The following is a 25548-nucleotide window of genomic DNA, read 5'->3' on the forward strand; positions in this document are numbered from 1 at the left end:
AGTGATGGTAGTGGGTTTTTCGTTTACTTATTTACAGCCATGCAGCAGCACTACCATATTTACAAGATTACTTTCTTCTTAAATGCAGCATTGGGGTGAACCCGCCGTGTCTTCGCAGTGGGAAATTTCTTAATGGAAAGAACAGAGGAACGCAAAAAAAGGCTACGCAGACAACAAAGGCAAACATGCGCTGACTGTGAAGCGCTAGCTACGCGTTCAGTAGTCATGCAGCCATCTTGAAACGTTTATGGCGATACGGCACCGCAGTCTTGAGTCGTACTCGACTGTAACGCGCATGTGATTTTGGGACCTATTTTTCCGGAAAAAAGGTGTGCGTTAGTAAATACAATAAGCTCAGTGGCGAGTGACGAGTCTTTGCCCTGCCCCCTCCCTGTTGCAGACGCGGGAGGAGCTGCGGGACGCGCTGGAGGCGGAGCTGCGCAGCTTCAGCCAGGACCGGTCGGTGTGCGGTGCCACCCAGGCGGTGGCGTGGAACCACTGGGAGTTCGAGGTCTTCTACCCGAGCCTGCAGGAGGAGGTGCGCGTGGGCGACTACTTCCTGCGCCTGCTGCTCGAGGAGGACCAGGAGGACACGCCCGCTGCCTACATCCGCCGCTCGTGAGTCAGCGGGGGGTGGAGGACGCCGCGCAGAACGGGGCACTTGACCAACCACAGTTAACTCCTTGATGCCCAGTGTGGCTCAGGAGCAACAACTGAAACACTCTGCATTTTTTTTTTACACTTAACACCATCTATCGACAGACAAAGGGTACCGGTCCTTAAAAAACAAAAGGAGAGAGGGCAGCACATACTTCCGTGTGCTAAAAAAATATGGTTTCCACGTGTCAACTCGCATCGAGCCCGGGAGGCTCAATGGGCTAGTGACAGGTAGCTGAAATTGTGCAATTTCGTTGTTAATACAAATGATAGCAATTCAAACTTTCCGTTACTGTCTTCACTTGAACCATAAATCATGTTGGTCGAGGTAGTTCTCGTGTTCAAGTGATATATGGGCAGCCAGTGCCCAGTGTGTCGCAGTGTCCATCTTAATGAACCAAATTTTTCTGACTTCATATTTGTGGTGTGGGAAGTCCTTTTAGGACATAAAAAAAAGCGAAATAATAAAGTTTTGGGCATCAAAAGGTTAAGCGCAGAAAATTTTCAGACAAAGGACTTGACAGATGGGGACAGGCACCATCCTTGTCTGTGCCCATCTGTCACGTCCTTTGTCGGAAAATTTCTGCTCTTAAGAGTGGCGGGTCATGGAATACCAACTACAGTGGAGTCTCGGTGATGAGAATCCGAAGGAGTGGCGAAAATATTCGTATCACCCAAAAATTCGTATCACCAGAAAACTATAAAAAACGAGTTCCCTGCACTTGGACACACGCTGCGCCTGTAATAAGTGGCAGCAACAAGGCGTTGGCTTTTTCCGTGTTGGCTTTGACCGCCTCTGGCCTTTCGTTAGAGCGCAGCTCAAGGCCTGAACTAAATTGCTTATGCAGGAAAGAATCGGATAATTTCGGCGAAAGCTGCACTATAAAGTGTCATCCATGCGAAAAGCAAGAACGCCCCCCGTGTGTTCGAGATTTCGGTGCACGTTAGAGATCCCCAGGGGTTCAAAATTAATCCAGGGCCCTCCACTACGGCGCGCCTCATCGCCTGCGAAGCGTCAGTGCATTCAACCCTACCTACCATCAATCAATCCGCCCCATTGCCCTTACACAGTCGCAGAGAGGGAAGGGCAAAGACGATGTTTCATATCGCCTGCAGGCTTCCGAGAGGTCGACCTTTCGTTTGCTGACCTTCGCCTACTGTTCGCACTACCAGCAGGAGCATGCCATTGCCACATTGGTGCTCATACCTTTCCTCCTGTTGTAACAACGAACAAAGCTTTGACCGATCTGAAGGGGAGAGTGCATGAGAAGTTACTAAACGGATGACGCAAAAAAGAAAAGCACCGAATAGCATTAAGCCCCTCAATCAATGAATCAATAAAATGTCATCGACACCAAATATCCGCTGTGTAAGTGGCCCAGCCAGCTGCTGCGAGCGCTTTGAATTTGCCGCCATGAGGCACGTGTCTCCCCATTGGTGCTCGCCATAAGGCTCCTTCCACAGCAACGCACAGCAACTGAGGAGGAGGCTGCTACCGGAGTTCCGGGCCAAATCGTCACTGCGGGCATCAAAAGAACGCTTTCCCGTCACAGATGCAGTGCACACACAAGGACTTGTACACGTAATTGACGCACAAGCGGCTTTGGCAACACAGTAGGGCGACGACAGGACAGGTAGAACTCAGGGCATAGAGGGAAGCGAGGAATGTAGAGAAGGCAAAATGGGGAAAGTACTCACCGTCAGAAACAGGGAATGCCCGATTGCAGAGCCAGGCGTGGTTTGTTCAAAAAGTATATACAAAAAGGAAGCTGGACGCACCCGAGCTGCAGGCAGTGGAAATGAAAGGGGCAGCGGGAGGAGAATGTAGTGGGAGATAAAAGAGGGAAGAGGAGACGGATAAAGAACCGAGTAGAGAGGGTGAAACGTAGTGTTCCTTCAGAGCAGCGCCTCTCTCACCACTACTGTAAACGCCCCACGAGGAGGAATGCCGCTGGCGGGGGAGGTCTAATGCTTTTGTGCCCGCACACAACCAACACCACATGGTCGCACCAAAACTTCCGCCTCCCGTCCACGTCATGGTCGGCTGCTCACGGCTGGCGTGTTCGTATCTCCCACTCCAAAGTGATAAATGTGTGCGGATCATCCGAATTCTTTTACATTACAGTGTAAACCATTTATAATGTAACCGCTGTGGGATATACGAGGGGTTCCTCGGGGGCCTTGCCAGCTCTCTGGGGTAGGCCCCCATGCTAGCTCCCGACGTGTCAACCACGCGGGCTCCCATGGCTACGGCAGCCCAGCGAGGTTCGCCGATACGAGAACACAATAGACAGTAGTGCCGAAGCACAGCCGTTTATTTGGGGAATCCCAAAGCATGCGAGCACAAGGCTCGACGGCGTTCACGCATCACGCCGTCCGGGTCGTGACCGCGAACGGGAGGCAGGCACTCACGGCGTGCGACAAACAAAGCTCTCACCTGAGATGCACGTATCCATCACCGCCGCCATGTTCCGCCGATCTCGCCCCAACCGGGTCTCCGACGAGACTCTTCCCGACTCCCGTGCGCGCACGTTCGCGCCGCCCGCGCCCGCGCGCCTATCCCCGCGCACATTGGTGGCACCATCTCTCGGGGGACGCCGACGAACCAGCGAAGCGCCGGACCGGTTTCAGCGCACAAGCGTCTCTCCCGAAGCGCGCGCTGGCTCGGGATCGCAGGTCGCGGTTCTCCACGATTCCCACACTCCTCCCCCCTAAAACTGGACGCCACTTGAGCTCGAGTGACGCCACGTTGCACCACACTCGTCACGACGTCTCAAGTCCGCAAAACAGCCACCGAACGCCACTCCCATGCCAGTCCACACCAAGGTTCGCCACACGATGCCGTCGTCGCGATGCTCGCTTCACAAACCCGCAAACACATTGCAATGGTTCCGAGTCTCTCGCGGTTGGGCAGCACAGCAGGTTGGCAGGCCCGGGGGTAGCCTGCAGCCGCAGCCGACGAACGCCGAGGTCGCGCCATGATGCGACCCCCACTCCCAGCTCGAGGCGGCAACAGGAACGGCCGCGCCCACTGCGGCTGCCCGAAGGCTCGCGCCGCTCGCGTATGCGCCAGATTCCGCCGCCTCCTGGGTTCCGTGGCCGCTTCGGCCGCAGGTCCTCCCGAACGGTTGGCTGCCGCCCGGCAGGCCGGAACAGCAACTGGTGGTAGCTCCGCGGGCCGCGCTCGGTCCCGCCGGTGGTTCAGCAGGCCATCCTCGCTGTCCGTGGCAGTGGTGACTGGCGTGGCTCCCGGTTGTATCCGTTTGCAGGTCTCGCTCTCACCGTCCAGTTTAAACGATTCCCAAACTTGAAGTCGGGAGCAGCGGGACTCCGCAATCTCTTGTGACTGGCCGGAAACCTTATCGACGATCTCGCCAAATAGGGTAACAAAGATGCCCGAGGGGACTCCCCCTTGCACGTTCGCTTGCTCGCGGAATCACGAGTCCGGCAACTGTGCTCCAGCAGCCACCCCCGCCTGGAGGCAGCTCGCCTGACTATTACGGGTTGTCGGCATCGAAACGCCCGTCCGAGCTATTTCCACCTGGTGCGTTGGTCGGCAAAGCTGCGTCAGCATCAAGCAGGCGGGCTCCTGCAACTCACTCGCAGCAATACAAGCTGCCGTAGAGCCAGCGCCAACCGCAATACCAGCGGCTTACGGGCGCACATCACCGGTATAGGTCGCCTGAGAGTCTGTCTCTTACTAAGACTGGCGATCTCTCGCGACCAACGAGCCCGCTGCCGAGCCGCGCGAAGCTCTTACTGCCTAAACGCAATCTCGAGCGGAGACTTCACGGCATCGAGACGCCCGCACTCCGGAAGCACGGAGACAACGGTCCCATTGCTCCCGCTTCCCCCCGCAGCGAGAGGAGACTGATTCTTCAGCGATCCCCCTCGCTCTTTGTCAGGCGTCAAATCGTCAAATCGGCAAACACTCCGCCTCGGACTCGAAGCGCAGCAGCGGCAGGCTAATCGTGCGGCTTGCGAACTCCCAAACACCGCACCCTCGCTCGGTAGTGTCTGCCGCGCCTGCGGGCTTCAACCGGCGCCGCCGGCGCGGCTGCGCGTGGACGGCGCTACGAGGAAGGCGACCCGCCGCCATGTTGGAACAAGGCCTACGCACCTCCCGTCTCGCAAGCGGGCCACGACTGCGGTGCTCGGAGGTATCCAACTGACTCACCGCCTGGTGCAGGTAGGAAGGTTTACACATTTGCCGTCACGGCTGTATCGGGCATCATAACTGTCTGCCTGCAACCGACTGGCGCGAGGCGTTTCGTCCGAAGTCTTCCGGACAAAGGGTGGCGGGCTACGACTGCTGCAACGCATTTCTCGGGGAGCTAGCAACCTCGAATTCGTCTGAATATGAGACCCACGTTCGTAACGCCATGTGGGATATACGAGGGGTTCCTCGGGGGCCTTGCCAGCACTCTGGGGTAGGCCACCACGCTAGCTCCCGGCGTGTCAACCACGCGGGCTCCCATGGCTACGGCAGCCCAGCGAGGTTCGCCGATACGAGAACACAGTAGACAGTAGTGCCGAAGCACAGCCGTTTATTTGGGGAATCCCAAAGCATGCGAGCACAAGGCTCGACGGCGTTCACGCATCACGCCGTCCGGGTCGTGACCGCGAACGGGAGGCAGGCACTCACGGCGTGCGACAAACAAAGCTCCCACCTGAGATGCACGTATCCATCACCGCCGCCATGTTCCGCCGATCTCGCCCCAACTGGGTCTCCGACGAGACTCTTCCCGACTCCCATGCGCGCACGTTCGCGGCGCCCGCGCCCGCGCGCCTATCCCCGCGCACATTGGTGGCGCCATCTCTCGGGGGACGCCGACGAACCAGCGAAGCGCCGGACCGGTTTCAGCGCACAAGCGTCTCTCCCGAAGCGCGCGCTGGCTCGGGATCGCATGTCGCGGTTCTCCACGATTCCCACACCGCTTACAGTGCAGGACCGGATATAACGCAGGCTTGTGTGACCACTGCTAGGTCTCCCATAGAAGTCTTTTCATAAGCATACCACTTAAAATACAGTTGTCTGAAGCACAATACCGTTTATATTGCGTTTTTTTGCGGGGTCTGCTGATTGACCGGTGCAGCGGGGGCGTCGTTTTATGGTCGCAAAAAAGAAAAAAGAGATGGAATCGGCCATCCCATGCAGCGCTGCTCCCTCCTCTCTTAGTCGAGGAAAAGAAAAAAAATAGAAAGAGGCAACCTTTAGATTGCGTATTCAGTTAGCACTCACGTGATAACCACAATTCCCCTTGCGTTTGGCGCACCTCAGAAGATAGCAAGCCTGCGTGCACACGGTAACTTGTTTCTATTAAAACATTGCGCACATTAGCAACCCTCCCTTTCTCTTTGCCAACATCTAAAGATAGCCGGATGAGACACGAGCAACACAGGAGGTTTTCGCCACCTATAGGTTGTGCTGATAAGCAAACACAATCGGAGTTGTGAGCACTAAGTGGGGTGAAACAGAAAAAAAAATCTGGATTGTGTTCTTATCACGTTATCTCGCCGGAGTAAACCCTCTTCCCCCTCCCCCATCATTCCCTTGCCGCATTCATTTTAGACGCGAAGCAACAAAAACGTGCTCCCTCACGCTCGTGGTTAGTAGAATGGTGTGGCAGTGTCCGAATGCGGGAAAGAAATCACAAAATAAACACTGTTTCTCTGTTTTTAAGTGGTGTTTGTTTGAGCGATGATAATTAAGGAATTGCTGAAGGGTAGGTTGCGATGTGGTTGGATTTGTGAATCTTTTGTTTATACTGCACTGCTACTTATAGTGCAAATTTTACGTTATAAGTGGTCTACATTCTATACAGTCTACGCTCGTTACAGCGGATCCGGCAACAACGGACTTTCGGTTACAACAGACCATTTCTGTTGGTTTGTCTGGTACCCATGCATTTTAAATGGAGTCCACTCCGCTCACAACGGACCCGGCTAGAGCAGACTATCGGCTACAACAGACTAAATTTTAGGCGAAAATTGTTTCGACTGAACGTTTATAGCGGACTTCCGCGGGGCCGGCGCCCGGTGTGCTTTTTCGTTTATTTTGGCAAGAAAACTATTATCTCTGGCAACATTGCTGGCAGCCGGGTCGTTGGCGCAGCCAAGCCAAGCCAGTGGCTTTTTTTTTTGTGCGACCAGCGGTAAGGTGGCTAGAATGGGGAGGTGTGAGTACCGGCGGCGGAAACGTGACTCCAAAGCGCGCGGATGCCACGGGCGGCGCTGTTGACCAAGGCGCGGTAGGGAAGGCGCGCGGCTGGAATGGGCGCACCGCCAGTATCGCGTCGGCTGCATTTCTATCATCAAGGTGAAAACGAACCCGTTGCAGTATCGTGCGCTTTCTGGAAGAGTAAAAGAACGAATATTTATCACTAAAAAATTTTTGTCACCCCATTTCATTACACCCGTGAAATGTAGTTTTACGGGCCCAGTTCGCATTGCAGTTTCAAAAGCGTTTGCGCATTACGTGTAGTGGTTCTATTAAAAAAAAAAAACTTGGGGTTGTATAATATGCACTGACACCACCCGCTACACGGGCGCCATGCATTTCGCCTTCCTCGGAATACAGCCGCCGTCTTCCAGATCGGCACTACCGTAGAGCCTGCGAACTGTCATTAACTGAAGACGTCTCGACGGACACTGCAGCGCTTTCTGCTACCCGGCCGTAACAAACTGGCAGCCCGCACGCAGTTTTCCCGCTCACATCAGAAATTATAGTTGACATTAAAGCAACACATCTGGTCTCGTCATGAAATCGTTTATTTACAATGAAAAAAAAAAACGGTTTATTTGCGGGTGAAGAAGATGCACACTAAAAAAAGCATTTCCTGGTTAAAAGAAAACAAAAAGTATTCAGAGGGGAATAACTATTTGCAGGTGAAGAAAAAAATATTTACAGTGAAGAAACAAAAGGAAGTTAGAAGTAGGAAAAAAACTAGGAAAATAAACTACTAACAGGTGATGAAGAAATAAAAAGTACTTACAGGGGAAGAGGAAACAAAGTATACTTACAGGGGAAACATAAAAAGTATTAACAGCGGAGCTGTTGTACAAGCCGTAAGTTCGCCGTTGCAGGAAAAAGATACAAAGAAAATGCCGAGCCCTCGTGAGCGCGTGCCTCGCGGCGACCACTGAGCGCCTTCGGTACGCGCGGTGGCTTTAATAATAATAATAATAAAAACAGCGCTGTCGTGAAGCGCTACCGCCCATGTAAAAATAGATAAAAACTTTATCGCAATGTCAAACTTAAAAGACCCTGTTGGGAGAGGTCACGGGACCGTCGCATAAGCCATAATGGATAATTGGACAGATGGATTGGAGTGTGCCCCTCCTTCCCGAGACGACTTCCAGATCCCGCCACCGCTGCATGAGAAGAGCATAGTGGAAGTCTGCAATGCTGAGCATGACTTTGCATCTATTACTCGCGGCGAAGAAGACGACTTCTTCAATGCATATGACGACGAATTACTAGCCCCGCAACTATGCAAATAAACAATGATAATGAAACTTAACTATGGGTCCTGCAATGTCAACCTACAAGAGCTTCGCCATTCAAGTACTGCGCGTAAATGCAAGCTTCCCTTGATTTTTTTACAGGTGAAGAATTAAAAAAAAACAAGAATTTGTGAAATTCAGCCTACATCACGCAAGGCTTCACTGCATTCAGTTTCTTCTAATTACTTTGATGGTTCACACCTTAAGTATAACGTGTATCCTCGTAATGCAATAAAACCGTACAACAGTTGCCGTCAGGGCAGCAGAATGCCCTGGGCAGGCAATCTGCGGCACATCACCCGTTGACTAGTTCTGCCGCCGCTTTAGCATGCAAACGTGTTACGCTGAATGCGCGAGTTAGCTTGTTTTCTCCGTTTGCTCCGTCTTCTTTGCTGTCGACTGCATCGCGCCAAGAATGGGAGAACGACGCGAGACGGTCCGCAACGCACGACGAAGCTGGCCGCGGCAAGGGCAGGGCGAGCGCGGGCAGGACGGCGCGGCCGGCTGCGGCTACCGCGCCTCGACAGGCAGCGCCTCATTCCCCCTGGTGTCATCTGCGCGCAAAGGAGTCACACGCGGCCGAAGGAAGGCGCCGCGGTGCTCACACCTTCCCATTCTAGCCACCTTACCAGCGGCATGAGCGGCAAAGTAGCTGATTTCACTGTCGGATAAATTAAGCGTAATTAACGATGTTGAACACGAGGAAAAACAGGCTGACATCGCCAGAAGTACAGGCCTTTCTAAGCACAGTGTCCGCTGTACCATCAAGAACATGGCCGCTGCCGATAAACGCGACTCCGGTGAGATTGAAAACAGGGCAATAGAATACTCGAAGTGGTGCACTCGGAGGCGAGTCTGCCCTCGTCAGTTTTTTTATGTAATAAAAAACTCGGGTTCAGTGAAGTTCGGCTTTTATTATTCCCACGCATGCATCGTTCCCGTTCCGTTCGGTGAAAAAGGTAAGAAATGCCTCAAGTAGGGGTTGCTCCCCATCCATTGTGTGTAATCTGCCGGTAACCGTGCGCAGTCCAACTGGTCTAACTTTCGATTTTACAGCTGACCGTCATCAGATTATTTCATTACATCTGTTTCAATGACCAGAATAAAATCGCTAAAAATGTGGAATCTGCCTTGAGGGAACGTCAGGCAGCGATCCGATTTGTTGGACGAACGGTTTCGGGAGAACCTGCCTCGTCGTGAGGGGATTTAAAAGAGCCTAGCTAATGCTGATGGGCACGACTGATGTTTTATAGCTGGTTTATAATTGCGCCTAGTTATATTCTTGCGTTATTTGCTCAGCTTATCTTGCGTCTTTACAGGCTTGACCACATGCGCTAGGCCTTTTCGAAGTGCCGGTGCTAAGTTTTGGAAACGGTGTTTGCGCGATTCTTTGCCCTCGCGCGAACACTGTGCAGAGGTGCTGCAGGCGTGTAGAAAGAACAAAGTGTATATACTATGCATGCAATATTGGTCAAAGTACTCACTGTAGAGCTCATAGCCCCCCCCCCCCTTCCCGTCGGATACTGCATACTTCGGCTACAGCGGACATTTTTTTCCGGATTCAGAGGGTCCGTTGTAACGGGCGTAGACTGTATACGTACAATGCATTTTGGTTGGGGAATTCTGAAAATTTGTATCAACAAAATTTGTATCAACCGAAATCGTTTCAGTATCGCTGAGATTCCACTGCAGCTTGGAACATTTGCATTATGGGGCACTCAAGGCACAGGGATTGCACGGGCTGGTGTAGAATTACGCTGCCCAACTCCTTTCAACTGGCTGCTGAGACGGCTTGCACGCACCAGAATCACGACCAGCATGTGCACTGTGGTGCTGTGGGGACCTGCTGCATCCCAGGCAGATAGCAGAGATAGAGGGAGAGAGAGCGTCATGAAAGGAAAAAATGAATTGAGCGGACAAACAAAGCACCATATATTCCGGTGTATAAGTCGCGGTTTTTTTCTGAAATTTTTGTTGGTGAGTCTTATCCACCGGTGCGACTTATGTATGGAATAAATCTGATTCGCGGCGGCCGCGCGTGGCCAGCGCACGTTGAGACACAGCTCTATGGTGTAAACCAGTCCCAAGTCCACCGGTACGACATTTCTCATAGCCCATATGTCGCTTCGGGACATTGCACCAAAGAATTTGCAGCTTTTCCTAGTCAAAAAGAATGATAATTGCCTGACAACCACATGCCACTTTAGGCCATGCGCAGTAACTACAGTTCAGAATAAATTCAAAGTAACATCAAACTGGGTTGCAAAAACAAAATACAGCTCATGAATTATTACAGACAGTTACTCTGAAGGAGGTAAACGTGCTGCTAATTTTTAAAATGACAGCTTGGAGATAAGTTTTGATTTTCGTGCCGCTTCCCGTCGCGTCAGTTCCGTCCGCCATGACACCTTTATTTTGCTGATTTACGACAGCATACAAGAGACGCGCGACGTTTGGAGAGGTGGCCAAATGGGTCTCTGACTCTTGGGACTCCATTTCTACAAAAACAGTTGTAGCCGGGTTGATAAAGGCCGGAGTAATCTGGTCCGCGAGTGGTAACGATGTTGGCGAAGAAGACATCAGAGAGTCGGAGGACGACAGTGATGCACCGGTGGAACTCCCACTGAAGATACTGAATTATTTGTTAACGAGTCTGAGGAAAAAGATTTCGATGGTTTTGCATAAACGCCGTCCGTAAGTACATTCCATCTGTGTGTATCCATAAACCATTTTTGAGAAATTAGTTATGTCCAGACTTTGGATGTTATATGCCCCTGTCTAGCCCTGCTTACAGGGGGATGCGTTACTAGGCGGCGGCCACCACAACCATGTACTTTCGCCGCACTTTCTATCGATCTGATTCACTATGAGTTTACCTAATTAACAAGTGCGTCTTATATACCGGTGCGTCTTATACAACGGTGCGACTTGTATACGTTTTTTTTTTTTTTGGAAAAACTGTCATTTTGAGGGGGGTGCCACTTATACAAAGGTGCGACTTATAGATCGGAAAATACGGTAGACGTTCAGTCATGGCCATTGGGTTGCGTCGTATGTGTGGCTCTTTCGAAGCCGCATTGGCGCTCTGCTCCTTTCGTTGTCGCCTTTTTTCTATCGCCGCCTTGTACTATAGTTTGTTTTGCTTGGCCTTGGCAGTTTCACACACCCACCTTTTCCTGTCTCCGTTTGCTCGACTATGTCACGAGGTGCAGGGCTTGTGGGCTATAAATAGTGCTGGATGGCATGGGGAATCGCGTAGCGCACAGTGCATGGCTGGTGGGCTAGCTGCAGGCACTGTGGAGGAGAGGGGGGCACAAAACATGAACTTTATTTTTAGAAATTTTAGGTTTCAGTTAGGGGTTCGCAAATCACACGAGAGTGCGCTAAATATAGTGGTACTAGTTAAAGTAAGTTCTTAGCCCACCTGTCGCGTGACACTGTCTACGAGGCTGGCATTTACCCGCACCCTGATCATACGACGCCTTCCCATGGTCCTTTGAAAGTCGTATTATTGTTGTTCCACGGTTGTCTAAAATCTTAGGTGGCTGTTAGGCATTTCAAGATGAAGTTTGGCGTTTCTGTGCACTTTGCCTTTTAGTCAGGCAGTGTGCCAAGTTGCAGTACCCAGTTAGAAGAAGCAGCCAGACCAAAGCACGGGACGCAGCCTTCCTCATGCCCTGTTTAGAACTCTCGTTCAAGTGCTGACTGTGCCCCCCATAGTGAGTGGTGGCGCGTTCTGCTGCCAACCCTCCCCTCTTGCAGGTCCGAGTTCTTCAGCGACCTGTACCACGCGTTCCTGCTGGCCCCGGACCCGGCGCGGCGGTGCCAGTGCCTGCAGGCCATGGCGCTGGTGTACGGCCGCCACTACAATGACATCGGGCCCTTCAACGACACCCGCCACATCCTGCTCAAGCTGGACAAGGCAAGGACGGGCAGGGGGAGGGGGAGCCCCACTGCTGGTGGCAGCAACACTGTGGAGCCGTTAAGGGGAGACGCAGGTCTTAAAGGGACACTGAAGTGATATGTAAACATTGCGGGATTACTAGCGCAAATTGTAGTCCGGAGTCCCCAGGCCATGTTTCGACCACTCTAGGCGCGTTTACGCGATTTTATTTAGTAGAAAAACTAATTCGAAAATGCTGTCCTCCTCTCTTTACGCTCGCCCATTTTCTGTGGCGTTTTCGTGTGACGTCAGGAGGGGATGAGCTGGCAATTGGCTGCGCCACGGCTGCGCTACTGCACGGCTCCCCGGCCGACAGAGTCAGTCGGCCCTGCGTTTCGTCCGCCGGCCACCGGCAGGTCGTCGCAATCAAGGAGGTTAAAAAAAAATTGCTTGGTCGCAATTCGTTCGCTCAGTTGAAACGAAGCCAGGACACGTTTGTGAATGGAAGAATGTGCCTTTCTTTACTTGGTTTGTTTGTACACTGTATCTAGCTCCAAGTCAAGGTCGCTTCACACAAGCGCTGCACAAGCGCACATGCGACACTTCGCTGACTGGTACGCCAGTAGGAAAATATAAGGCCTCTTGAAGGCGGGAGAAGATTCAGCGAAGTCAATATAGGTACTAAGGAAATAAAATCAACTGATATTTTTACCGTACAGCGTAAAACTAGGGTGCGGGAAGCACTTTTTTGCGCTGGGCGAACAAGCACAGCGGTCAGCAGCACGACTACGCATCTGCGAACGCTTTTCCGTCTACGAAATGCAATTGCTAGGCGTGAGCTACTGTGGAAACTCGGGCGACGCTTACTGCACGATCGCAGTACAACAAATAGTCACCTAAGCTGCTTGAAATGCCAAAACTAAATAAAAGTGTAAACCGATTGTACAATATATACCCTATATTAGCAAGGCCTTCGCGTCCCGCTCCGTGGCTCAGTGGTCTGGGGCGCTAGGTGTGTCACCTTGAATGTTTTGCAAGTCACGAGTTCGAATCCCCGCAGGTACGTGCTTTTTTTTTTTTGTAAGTTAACTTTTTTGTTTTCCGCCAATGTTTTCTATATTGAGTTCACCTTTTTTTGGGCCGCAACATTCATGGCTACACGAACTAGTTCACAAAACGCGCGCAGGCTGGCACTGGCGCGCTAGCGAGTTCTCGTTGGCGTGCTGTTGCCATAAGCACCGACTGCTTGCAGGCAGTGGGCACAGGCCAGAATGAACAGACCCTTGGCCTGGTGCGAACACGCTTTTTACGATACAGGCATGAGGGAGGCAAGCTCCAGATATGGGGGAAAAGCGCATCACATTTGGGCGTCTGCGGGTACGCGGAGGGCGTTCATGCACTGCGTAGGTCTCGGCTAGTGAATGCTACGACTACAAGCCGTCCTGGGAGGCTTATCTTGTGCATTTTACAGCCGACAACATGGCAGAAGCGCGGTACGATGATTACTGAGATATTGAGAATGCCCATCCAACAACGCCATTGGTTATGTTTTACAGAACCGAAACCGAAACTTGTGTGATTGCTAACCTTGGGCGCCGTCCAATCACGGCGCCCCTCCTCCCAACGTCGCAGCCTTAGTTGGTGCGGCCGCCGCAAACCGCGCATGGTAGTTTTTCTTCTTTCGCGCTTTGTAAAATAATTACCGATTTGTCAACTGGATAAACGATGAAAAGTGTGCTAATTTGAGCCAGTCTACGCAGTGCAAGCAAAAACGGGTAGTTGACAAATTCACTTCAGTGTCCCTTTAAAACAATTTCTTTTGATTTTCAAGCAAACTTTGGGAAACCTGCTAGTCAAGCTGCCCTTTTCTCCCACTGATATCGAATATGCCATTATTTTTTGGGCTAGTCAATTAGTTCCCAGGATAATTAGAGGTAATTAGCCATTCTTGGACGAACAATAGACAAGGCAGTGTTGGTCATAAAACTGTAATCTTTGTATTTTCCAATACTGGTGCTTGCAATAAAAGAATGGTTCTTTTCTTTTTTTTTTGATGCACCGCTTGGAACTAATGTTATAGCTCATTAAACCTCGAACTCACCAGTCGGGCGGCCCCCCAGGAGAGGTCTCCCCCCACGCCCTTGAATCCTGGACGGAGATCACATGAAGATGCGCCCTACTCGCTACCTACACCACTAGAAGACTACGGCACCATACTACGGTGGTACCGAGACGCCAGGAGACGGTTCCCGGCCCCACACCCCAACCTCACTCGAAGCGAGGGAACCCTCTATCGCCAAATACAAACAGACTCTGTGCTCACACCAGTACTGGGCCGCCACATAGCCCCCGCAATCTACGAGACATCCGAGTGCACCGTCTGCCGCACCACTCGCAGCACGCTGGCCCACATACTACAGTGCGCACCCCAAGACCCCGCACCCTCAAGCATTTGACAGCTACCAGTAACAGCGCGAAGAGCCATCACCTCGTCAGACTACAACACCCAGAAATTAGTCGTCCAGTGCGTCCGGGAGGCCCTGGAGAGGCAGCGGGTAGGCGGCGCGAGCCCCTTGGGGCCGAGCGCCGGACGCCCGACCTGAAGCTCCTAGGGCTGGCCCGGATGACACCATCGGCGCTACCAGACCGTTTCTATTCAATAAGTCTTTTCTCTCTCTTGGTGTTTTAAATGGGAATTTGAAATGGTTCCTTGCCACTGGTGCCGCCAAAAAAACTGCTTCGATTCGTGCACTCACCAGGGTTCAGAGTATTGAAAAATGCAAAGATTACAGTTTTATGGCCAACACTGTTTTGTCTATTGTTTCTCCAAAAATGGCTAATTATCTCTAATCATCTTGGGAACTAATTGATCAGGTGAAAAAATAATGGCATATTCGAAATTAGTGGGGGGAAGGGTTAAAAAGGTTAAAAAGAATTCATTGGGCACTTATAAGGCTTTTAAAAGTGATTTGAAGGCGAAAGGCAGCGATTAACGAAGACTTCCTCACTGCTTCTTTGTATTTACGGTACTGTCACGTTCACTAGTCATGCTTCCCGATAATTCTTGTTCAATCCTGGCACGTTACCGGGTTAGAGCTGTAGCTGCCGCACTTGGCTGCAGCTCTGTGGTCCTGGGTAAAAATACCATTCGAACCCAAATAAGTTCCCATGTATATTTTGTTTCCCTGTTTTCTTTTTAGAGCGGCCTTGATTTGTTTTCATTCGTGTAGTCGCCAGCAACTACGGTCACTTATCGCGTTTGATGAGACATCTAAGGCTTGCACCTTAAAGAAGTATGTTGAGTTTTTTATAGATCTGTGCGGAATTGTCTTTTCTCAATTTTTCCTGTTTTTCTCAAAAAAAAATTGTGTTTATTTTGCACCCTTTAAAATTTTGTGAAAACTTACATCTCTACTCTAGATGCTGCATTCTTGCTGTTTGGTTTACCAGTAACAATTTTTGCCAGTCAGTTTGCCAGTAATAATACCAGTGGCTTCGGTGCCATGGGAGACTTGAATCTCCCTGCAAAATTTCCGTAATGTGTGTTGTGGGCAGCTCCCATTCTGTACGGAGCTGCCTGTCTTAAGAGAAAGCTGGGCTAACTGGGAGCTTGGTAGAGGAGGCGAGCCTCGTCAGGCCGTCTTTAACAACTGCTTTCTCTCTTGCCATCCTTGGTCATTTGCTTGTAAAAAAGAAACAACAGAAACGGTGCAATTGATTTCCTCCTTCTCCTCCCCGCCTATGCAGTGCACGGACCGGATGGAGAGGGATCGCCTGCTGCTCTTCCTCAGCAAGCTGATCCTTCACAAGGTGAGGGGCCAGCCATCTGCGGTGGTGGTTAGAGAAATAGTACGGGGGGCAACATGATCCCCCCCGTACACATCTCGTGCAGCAGCTGTATCTAACGCAGCCCAGCAGTTTTGAGCTGTAGGGAGTGTGGGCGGGGGAAACCACAAGCGCTGCCCCCCTTGAGATCTTTGACCACCACGGAGGGGGCAAGACTTGTGGGTGCACCCCCCACTCCTAGTTTTTTTGCATCGCATGTTGACTCCAATGATCGGGGCCTGTAGAGTGTCTGCGCTGAGCAACTTCCCCATTGCTCAGTAAGATCGACAGTTGGGCTACTTGGTGTTGATACATCGTTGAGCAGTGCTTGCTTGGAACAGGACGACAGCAGAGGAGACACACATGGCAGCGCCAAGTCTCAACTGTTTTTATTACGCATAAACACAAATATATTTTTTTTATTTATTTATTTAAAATACCTTACAGGCCCGGGGGCATTGAGTAAGGGGGGTTCATGAAAATTACAGAAGGTGCAAGCAGCCAACACTCGGCAGAAAAGATTGTAAAGAACTAAAAACTTCAGTACACACAAGGCAAAATCAGAGGAAAACAAGAGAAAGAAAACGGATAATTACATTGCAGGGAAATAACGCAAAAAGTACTACAATGTTCAGAGCACACAAACCTCATCAAATGAAAGGTACATATCTCGCAATAACATCTGACGATATCTCGCAATTACATATACAGTTGAACCTTGATATAACGGACCTCAATTTAACGAAATTCTCGATATAACGAATTTTTTAATGTTTTCTATCAAAATTTTGCTAAATGCATGTATTTTTATCTTTATTTCACGAAGTAATTTCGTGCGGCGCTTCCGATTTAACGAAGTCACGGCAAGAAAGAAAGAACGAAATTCCGCTCGAGGCACGTTTTGTTTTGCCTCTCAGAGACGACATTGAAAACATTCAGTACTCGCATTGACTCTTAATGGCTAAAATGAAAGAAAAGCAGTGAAATCTGCTGTTGATAACAATTAAAAGCGATGAAAGAAGCTGCTCAAACCGCTAGCGGTCATAGACGGTTGCATAGTGCGGCCACCATTTTAACGTCTCCATTGTTGCCTACGCCAGCGCCCTCTATGCTGAGGCTGCCGAAGCCTACTTCAACTTTTTTTTCTACGCGTCCTTCCTCACGATGCTGCTGCTCTAGGTTGTGTGTGCTGATAACCACATTAATATTTTGTTCGTGCATCATTAGCTGAGTCTTGTAAGCAGTGTGAGCACTCCAAGGGAAAGAAAAGTCTTCCGAACAAGAGCCTAAGAAAGTGTCGGTGAAACTGACGCTAGACCAACGGCCACCGAAGTGATGGATGCCATCGATGTTCTGTGGAGGCACGCAGGCGCACGCGAATGTTTAAGAGCAAGCCTTGTTAGGTCTGTCAGCATACGAGGTCAAGAAACGCCAAGCACTGCTTACGGACTTCTTCACTACGGCTTAAAACATCGAGTGCTGGTGGCAATAAATTGCCGTCTTTGAACATGGTCATCTTCGTTTCACCCGTGTTCATTAGACAGCTGCGATGCAGAGAAATCGGTTTCTTTAGGGCTTAGTGGGCATAAAAGTAATTGCTTAATCGAATTTGGCCGGACGATATTTAATGTAAGCTTTCCGCTTTAGCGGGAGCACGTAAGCGCTGCTACACAGCCGGTCCGCGTGTACTCCGCGACTCTGCTCTACTCACAATCGTGGCTATCTCTGGTGTAGTGGTTCCTTCACGCACCCATATTGCAGAGTTTTTGTACATGAAAAGTCTTTCGGAAGTTTCATAGCAGCTTTCCGCTGTTGGCCCGCCGCACCCCTCAACGCCGCGCCTAAGCCTACCACTGAACGGACGATAAGAGGCGTAACTTCGAACCAGCAGCTCGCCGGGGTGAAGTTCACGGGGCATGGACGCGGGTTCAATTGACTAACAGTGGCGTTTAGTATTGACCGAAATGAAAAAAATAAAAAGTGGAAACTCGGTCTGCTATCGCATTTATTAATGAGGCGTTGCGGAAAAGCACCGGTTTTACGACGACACATGAACTACCGTCGGCTATCTGAATTCCATTGCCTAAGTGTTGAAACTCTTAATTCACAGTTTTCGCGGCCAGGTTTAGTACAAATTTCGCTTTAAGTGGAGGGGTAAGTACATAGCAGTTGTTTCTGGGCGATGGGCAAGGTTTTGAAACCTCAATAGCTGGTTAAATGAACTGTAAAATCGAAACCTCGATTTTACGAAATTCTCGATTTAACGAAATTTCCGCCCGCAAGTACGACTTCATTATATCGAGGTTTAACTGTACTCAGAATGAACACGTGCCCAGGTCAACCCCTCTATAGTGCAGTTTGATAAACACAAGATTACAATGTTTACAGGATTGCGGTTCAGGTTCAATAAACACAAGATTACAATGTTCACATTCAACAAACAATGTACAAAACACCTAAGTTAATGCATTTGATATGAAATGCCACCAACGCGTGGCTGGCCCACGTTTCATGGTTCTTATGTAGAAAGCTTCAATTATCTCTCGCATCAATTGGTGATTGTGCCACCCCAACACGCTGGTGTTCTCAGATAGTGGACAACATTGCACTTGGTTCTGATCTGTGCGGGTCGCGCAATGCCGAGTGATGTGTGCATGAGGGTTGTCACACCTTCTCCAACCCCCATTCTTGTATCCAGACAGGTGCAGGGAAAACTACCCTGCAGCATATCACATTGGCATGCCCACAGAAACCTCACTGACGTAATGGATCATTAAACATCAGGACTCAAGAGCAATGGGAGGCCACCTAGCTCAACCCGCACCCCAACTCACAGCAACTACTCGTCCAACTGTTGGAAGATGCCGCTAGGGCCCACAGGCTCATGGCTGTCATATAATGGGGAAGGCCAGGTGACCTCCTCCCTCTCGCCTGCTTCAGTCAACCAGCATGGGCTTAGATGAAGTTCCTTTTCTCTCTCTCTCTCTCTCCTCTCTCCCCGTGGTGGAAGAACTCTTTTTTTCGTGTAGCTTAATTAGGATTAGTGTGCTCACTAGAGGTGTGTGAATATTTGACACATTGAATAGTTTGGTAGCAGTGTTTGCTATTCGTTTTGTTTTGTAGAGTTGTACTGTTGTAAGTATGCAGTAAAGCGTAATGTAACAAAGTTCAATTTGATGAAATCCCTGGTAAGCGAAGTTGCAAAAAAATAAGGGGCCCATAGCCTATTGGAAAGCATGTATATTTATTCTTGACATAACGAAGCAACTGTTGCTGTAATTTCAAAACAAGGTTTCTCGATGTTGAAAAAAATGATCCGGAGGGATCGATTTCACCATCACAAGGATGGTCGCGGACAAGACTGTCCCCCCCTGCCTCCACTCCATGCTAAAGAGAAGACTGCTACTTGTTTTTCCAAGTATCACTGCAGGCTACCCCAATACGCCTCGAGCGCTGTACAATTTATGTGGAGCAGTCACTCTGTTCGCAAATGTGGTGCATTTACGAGTTTGTAAACATTTCTGACGCGATATTACCGTAAAAACCCGCGTATAATACGAGGTTTTTTTCCATATTTTACTATGTCTAATTTGTGCCTCGTATTATATGTGGATCCTAAAGTTTTCAGCCGAAAATTTGCACTTTCGGTTTCAGCGGAGGGTGCGCCATCTTGCAGTGGCGTTAGCTGGCTGCTGCTTCTCTCAGCCGGCGCCATTTTGATTGTTTTGACCACGCGAAGAATCTCGGCACGTGCACTGCAAGTCTATCACGATGTAGGGTGCACGAAAACAGTATTCGGCTGCAATTAAAAGAAAAGTTATTTTATGTGCCGAGACCATTAGGAATTGCGCCGCAGTACGGCAGTTCAGCGTCACCGAAGGCAGCATTCGTGGGTGGAGAAAGCAACTGGTGCTTGACCGGATAAAGTCTGTGTGGTTTCGGTGGCCTGGAGCACTGTTGGGGATTCCCGTCAGTGCTCGTGTTGGGCGCCTTTCGCTGCCACCTGGCCGATTCCTTGAAGAAGTTGTTGCGCGAACCCCGCACCCAACTCATTCTCATGCCAGGAGGAATGACATCCCAGCTGCAACCGCTAGACGTTTGCATCAACCTTTCAAAGACTGCATCAGGTCCTGCTACCAAGAGTGGATAAGGTCAGGAGACCCGTAAGTGACAGCTACCGAATGGCTGACGCGGGTTTCTCCAGCGGTGCTTTGTGGCTGGATCGCGTATGCGTGGGCCAGCATCCCAGAGGAGCTCGTCAGTCGCTCTTTTAAGAAATGCGGCATCTCGAACATCCTTGATGGCACTGAGGACCACTTTCTGTGGGAAGACATTTCCGACAAGGCGACTTCAGGAGACAGCGGCAGCGAACCTGACGATGGCTGGACGGACGTCGGGAGACAGTGCCAGCGAAACCTGACAATGACTGAACGGTAACTGCAGTGCAAATAAATATTTTCTATGCTCTTTACCTCGCATTATATGCGGATGAAAACTTTTTTTCTGATTTTGCTGTCCCCGAATTACACCTCGTATTATACGCGGGTTCGTATTATACGCGGGTTTTTACGGTAGTGTGGTCTGCATAAGTACCAGGTGTGGGTCACAGGCCGACTTCGCGAAACCGGCACATGAATGGAGCTGATTGTAATTCCACTGTCCTGAAATTTACTAACAGTGTCTCCGTGGACAGCGTTTCCTCAGGGGGTCATGCTAGGGCCATACACTACTATGTAAATCGGTTTTGTGTGCTTGCATAATCTGGAGGAGCAAGCATGCCTCACAGCCGGCCAGTTACGCTTGCCTCAGATATTCATCACTACCGTGGGCAAGGCAATGTGGCATAAATTTTACAAACATTCTACAAAGGAAGTACGATGGATAATGCAAAACTATACTCGGGAATCAGCACTCGACAAAAGATCTTATGCTGGGTCGTCTTGTCGCAAGGTGAGCGCTTGCAAATATTCGTCTGCTGCATATCTCCTCCACGAGCAGAGCGGAGATGGGCTTACAGAGTAATTCGCATCCGCGACTAAACGCTTCATCGAAACATCATCATATGCTAAAACTGAAATCAGAAGGCCTTACGAGACACCACACTCTTCCAACTACACCTTTTCTCGCTTTGAACTGCTTACCCTGTATATTTCAAAAAATGCGTCCGCTGAGTGATCAGCTGTTCGTTGAAGTTGATAAACGAAAGGAGAGTGAACACACAGCTTGTGTGTGATTACTAAAACTTTCATTCCTTGATTTCGCTCTGTATTTGTACACAACAAGAATTAGGCGTCCACCTCCCCCTCCTCCACCCCTCATTTCTTGTGAAATAGATTTGATTGATTGTGGGGTTTAATGCGCCGACGCAACGCAGGCGATGAGGCGTTTCGTAGCGGAGGGCTCCAGATTAATTTTGACCACCTGGGGATCTTTAAAGGAGCCATGAAGACAAAACACAAGTTTGGTTCATTCGAAAGATTGCCTCGATAGAATCATACTGACACCACTGTTAACGCACACTTCGCTCAAATAAGCTACATAAATAGAAAAAATTGGCCGCGTATCTGCTCCTTTCGTTGCAAATGCCGTCAAAAGACGATAGTTTTTATCGGCTTTTGCGAAGTAAATGCCTCCCTTCACTTTCCTGCTCACCTCTCATGTTGTTCCTCTTGCGTAGCGCTCCTCCCAAGGTAAAGACGCCAAAGGTTTCCTTAAATCACTTTAAATTTCCCGCGTTCCACTGGTCCAAACTGGGTGTATCGATGCGAACGCTGCCGTACGGCGAAGACGCGCTTTAATCGAGGCGCTCTACTTCAACGTTTATAGAACCGCGTTTCCCTACTCCACGTGCGTTGCAAGCAGAACGTGGAACCTATCTAGTGGAACCTTGCGTAACTCTTGCCACTTGATTTCTTCAAATGCCGCCAGAAGCTATATGGCGCGGGCGACAGCAGGCGACGGCGGAGTGATATTTTCTTCTTCAGTTGGTGAAGTATTTATTCTCACCAATATCAAACATGTACGATTTTTTATAAAGGAACGCTGCAAATATCACTTCTGTATCAATGGCCATGCGACCCACTAGCTCATTTCCCGCAACAGAACCTATGATGTCATATGAGCTTAGCTGTGCGATTGGCTTAGGATGGAAAAAGCAAACGCAAATTAGGCACGGCTTAAAGGGTTTCCAAACGAACTATTTGCGCTTAAGTGTAACGCATATTCATTTTACAGCAGTAAGAATGGTGCGGTAAACAATGAAAGTTACAAAAACGCACGTAAGCATAGAAGTACCGATGCGCACGGCTGTTGGTACTGGGCGCACTATGCTTGTTTTAGCTGCACAGCACTCCGCCGCTTTGAAATTGTTTTACAGGACACTGGCCGATTGGCGTAAGCGGCGTTGTCGTACGTGACCATGTTTGTCGAGGATACCCCAGGTTTCACGAGACAATCACTTTTTACAGTAACAGAAACAAGCCGGGTGCGAATACGCCCAAAAACAAAGCAACGGCGGACAACGGTTCGTGGATGACTATAGCAGCGCCATCTGGGAGGGCTGACGGACAGCAAGGCCGCAAACCCGAATGACGCAGTGGAAGTTCGCTTGAATAGACGCGCTTCTGACGTCATTGCTGACATTACGAAAACCCACGATTTGGCGGGAGAATCAAAATTTTAACCTAAATTGAGCAATTTCTCAGTGAATACGGCGTCATTTGCTGTCGGACAAGCGCTGGGGGCACTATAAAACGCGAAATCTTTCGAATAAAACAAACTTGTATTCTGTCTGCATGGCTCCTTCAACGTGCGCCGAAATCTCGAACACACGGGAGTTTTTGCTTTTCGTCTCCATCAGAAAAGCAGCCGCCGCGGCCGGGAATCGAACCTGCGTCCTTGTATTTCTTGCGAATCTAGTTGATCTGGTAAGTCCTACCTTGTTTGTTTAGACCCTTTAGCATTTCCGAAGCTCCTCTGGGTTTTTCCTTTCCCGTAGGAGCTATTCTGTGTCTTCCGGACTTGGCAAACCATTTATTTGTCCGTGGTTTTATTAACTTTACTTGGGCCTTGCTATAAGGCATTAGTGGGCACACATTTAACGAAGTACAGCCATGGAATATACTTAACATTTTCGCGTGGCTTATATTCCCATTAAAGGCACGAGTTATTGTCAGGGGTGGGGTAATCACATCCCCGAAACGTACTTTTCTACGGCGTATATATATCAAAACAAAGCCGAATTCCTTGTCCACGCTGCGAAACAAAACCCACCTCGCACTGTGCCAATACGAGGTCTAAACGACACGACAATAGATTTCACATGTGCCTGGTGTATTAGAAGGTGACTGCGATGATAAGCTGTTGCCGTTGCCGACGCGTGTAAGAGTGGCCTAGAAGCCTGCAGAACCGCCTCCCCGGATAGCTCTTGTTGACGTTCCAGCACTCTACCAAGACGCAGCTGTTTTTTGAAGTGCCCTGAACGTACCATTTGCTTACCGACAGTGCCATAATAAGTTGTTTAGGTCGTGGAAAGGCAAAAAGGAGCGAAAGACAACCGAAACACTGCATGAGCCCCAATCAGCCACACAGCGCTACTCCTGTAAGCGCCGTGGAGAAGCGGCGGCAGGCGGCGCAGCGATCGCGAAGCTCGAGGCGTATAGCCTGTATTCAATAGCGAGGCACACATGCAGGCAACCATGTGAGTGTGCCCTCGCTGGTTACGTCGGGCTCTGCGGGATGACGGTGTTGGTCCGTGCTACGCACATGATATGGGTTGCACATTCCAAGCTCTAGCCCGCGGAACGCAAAGTAATGCCTCGACTCCAATGTGAGTGTGATTAATAACTACTCTGTTGACACCACCGTTGAGAATCGGGTTGAAACGGAGCAGACGACGCACGCCGGTGTTATATTTTTCTTCGGCGTGTGGCCGCAGTGGCACAAGCTGCGCCATGTCCGTGGCGCTTCAGCCAAGTCCGTGGCCATTTCAGTGTTGCCAAGCAAAGAAATTGACAGCTAAACTTTTTAATGAATACCACCTATTGCCTAGTTGAGTTCGTAGGTTTTGTGCGGGGGTCGGTGTCATGTTTGCTGCTGCACCTGATTTGGGCCCATGGGGTGACTCCCCTGTGGAGGCAGTTAACCCATTTGTTGGTGTGAATTCTGTGTGTGTCCCTTGAAGTCAAGCCGTGGTGGTGGTGGTGGTGGCCGTGCAGCGCAACGTGAAGGAGCTGTTGGACGCCGGGGGCCTGTCCACCCTGGTGGAGCTGGTGACCCTGGCCCACCTGCACGTGAGCCGGGCCCTGGTGCCTGCCCAGGTGAACGTGATCGAGGCCTCCCCCGACACCAAGCTGGGCCTCGAGAAGGAGTGGCACGTGGGCGGGGAGGACAAGGACCGCCAGGGGCCCTACAGCTACGACCAGGTACGACAGGCAGCCACGACGTTTCACCCCGCTTCGAATCGGGTCAAAGGGCACCGCTTCTTGAAGCCTTGGGATGTTCTTGAAGCACTGTGAACCTCATTCTTTTCTCCCCTCTTACTGTGCAGCTGAAGGAGCTGTGGGCGTCCGGGGAGGGCGGCCTGAGCGGGCGCACCCTGTGCTGGGCGCAGGGCATGGCCGGCTGGCTGCCCCTGGCCCGGGTGGCCCAGCTGCGCTGGGGCCTGCTGGCTTCGGGACAGGCCCTGCTCAATGACGGCCAGCTGGCGGCCACCGTGCTGTCGGCCCTGTCGGCCGTGTGCGCCTTCTACCCGTCGCGGGACGCCGACGGCGCCGTGGTGCGCCCCATCCCCCGGGCCAAACGCCTGCTCTCCCAGCATGCCTCCCTTGTGCATATCGTGCAGGTGAGCCACAGGCACTTCGGGGCACTTCGGGGCACCGCCGAAAATTGGGGGATGGCAACGGTGCAAGTTTTCTTGCCCTAGCAGACGCGGGTTTGATTCCCGGCTGCGGCGACCGCTTTTATGATGGAGGCGAATAGCAAAAAGACCCGTGTGTACGAGACCTTGGCACACGTTAAAGATCCCCAGGTGGTCGGAATTAATCCGGAGCCCTCCACTACGGTGCACCTCATTGCCTGTGAAGTGCCAGCGCATTAAACCCTACAATCAATCAATGATATTTGCTTTTGACTATGAAGAATGGCAGTAGGAAAACAGCAATGACTAGTGCTCACAACGCATACATGACGGCGCAGCGCCAGCCAGGCCCACCACAGGACATTCACACCATTTCAACTGGATACGGATTGGCTATAGCTCCAGCTTGGCGAACTGGACCTGCACCTTCTGTAAAGACGGCCTGCGACATTGTTCACATTGATGGACGCCAGCAAGCAGTGGCGTCCATCTATGTGTTTGTTTTTGTTTATTGGCGGTGGCATGGGTGCACCGCGCTTGTTTTCGGTGAAACTAAGTGCCCTGAAGGTTTAACAAGCTACAGATGTACAGATGACGGGTGTTATGCTTATTTTGTTTTAGAATAAATGTTCAAACCCAGTTCCAATGAGTGAAAATTTCTTTCAGGCAGATTTTTTTGTAGTGGGGTTCCACTGTATCTAATAAAATTAAAAAGAAAAGCCAAATATCGAATTGAATATTGAATATAAAACATTCTTGTTGCAGGTTTCGATTTTTGCCAGATTTTTGTCCAAAAAAGAGAAGCTGCTTTACATGTTAG

At 50.3% G+C, this 25548-nt stretch overlaps 1 protein-coding gene across 1 annotated transcript in view; it reads left to right on the plus strand.

The window, feature by feature from the left end:
- Window positions 1–25548, plus strand: part of LOC144152801 (dnaJ homolog subfamily C member 13-like) — a 133328-nt gene that overhangs the window by 50158 nt on the left and 57622 nt on the right. The window contains exons 18-22 of the mRNA XM_077684265.1: window positions 401–618; window positions 11926–12085; window positions 15794–15856; window positions 24088–24294; window positions 24420–24713. Of these exons, the coding sequence (XP_077540391.1) occupies window positions 401–618; window positions 11926–12085; window positions 15794–15856; window positions 24088–24294; window positions 24420–24713 (942 nt within the window). The remainder of the gene's footprint in view (window positions 1–400; window positions 619–11925; window positions 12086–15793; window positions 15857–24087; window positions 24295–24419; window positions 24714–25548) is intronic.

This window comes from Haemaphysalis longicornis, unplaced genomic scaffold (genome assembly GCF_048455015.1).
Source record: "Haemaphysalis longicornis isolate Haplotype H1 unplaced genomic scaffold, Haemaphysalis longicornis Haplotype H1 scaffold_9, whole genome shotgun sequence".
NCBI lineage: Eukaryota > Metazoa > Arthropoda > Arachnida > Ixodida > Ixodidae > Haemaphysalis > Haemaphysalis longicornis.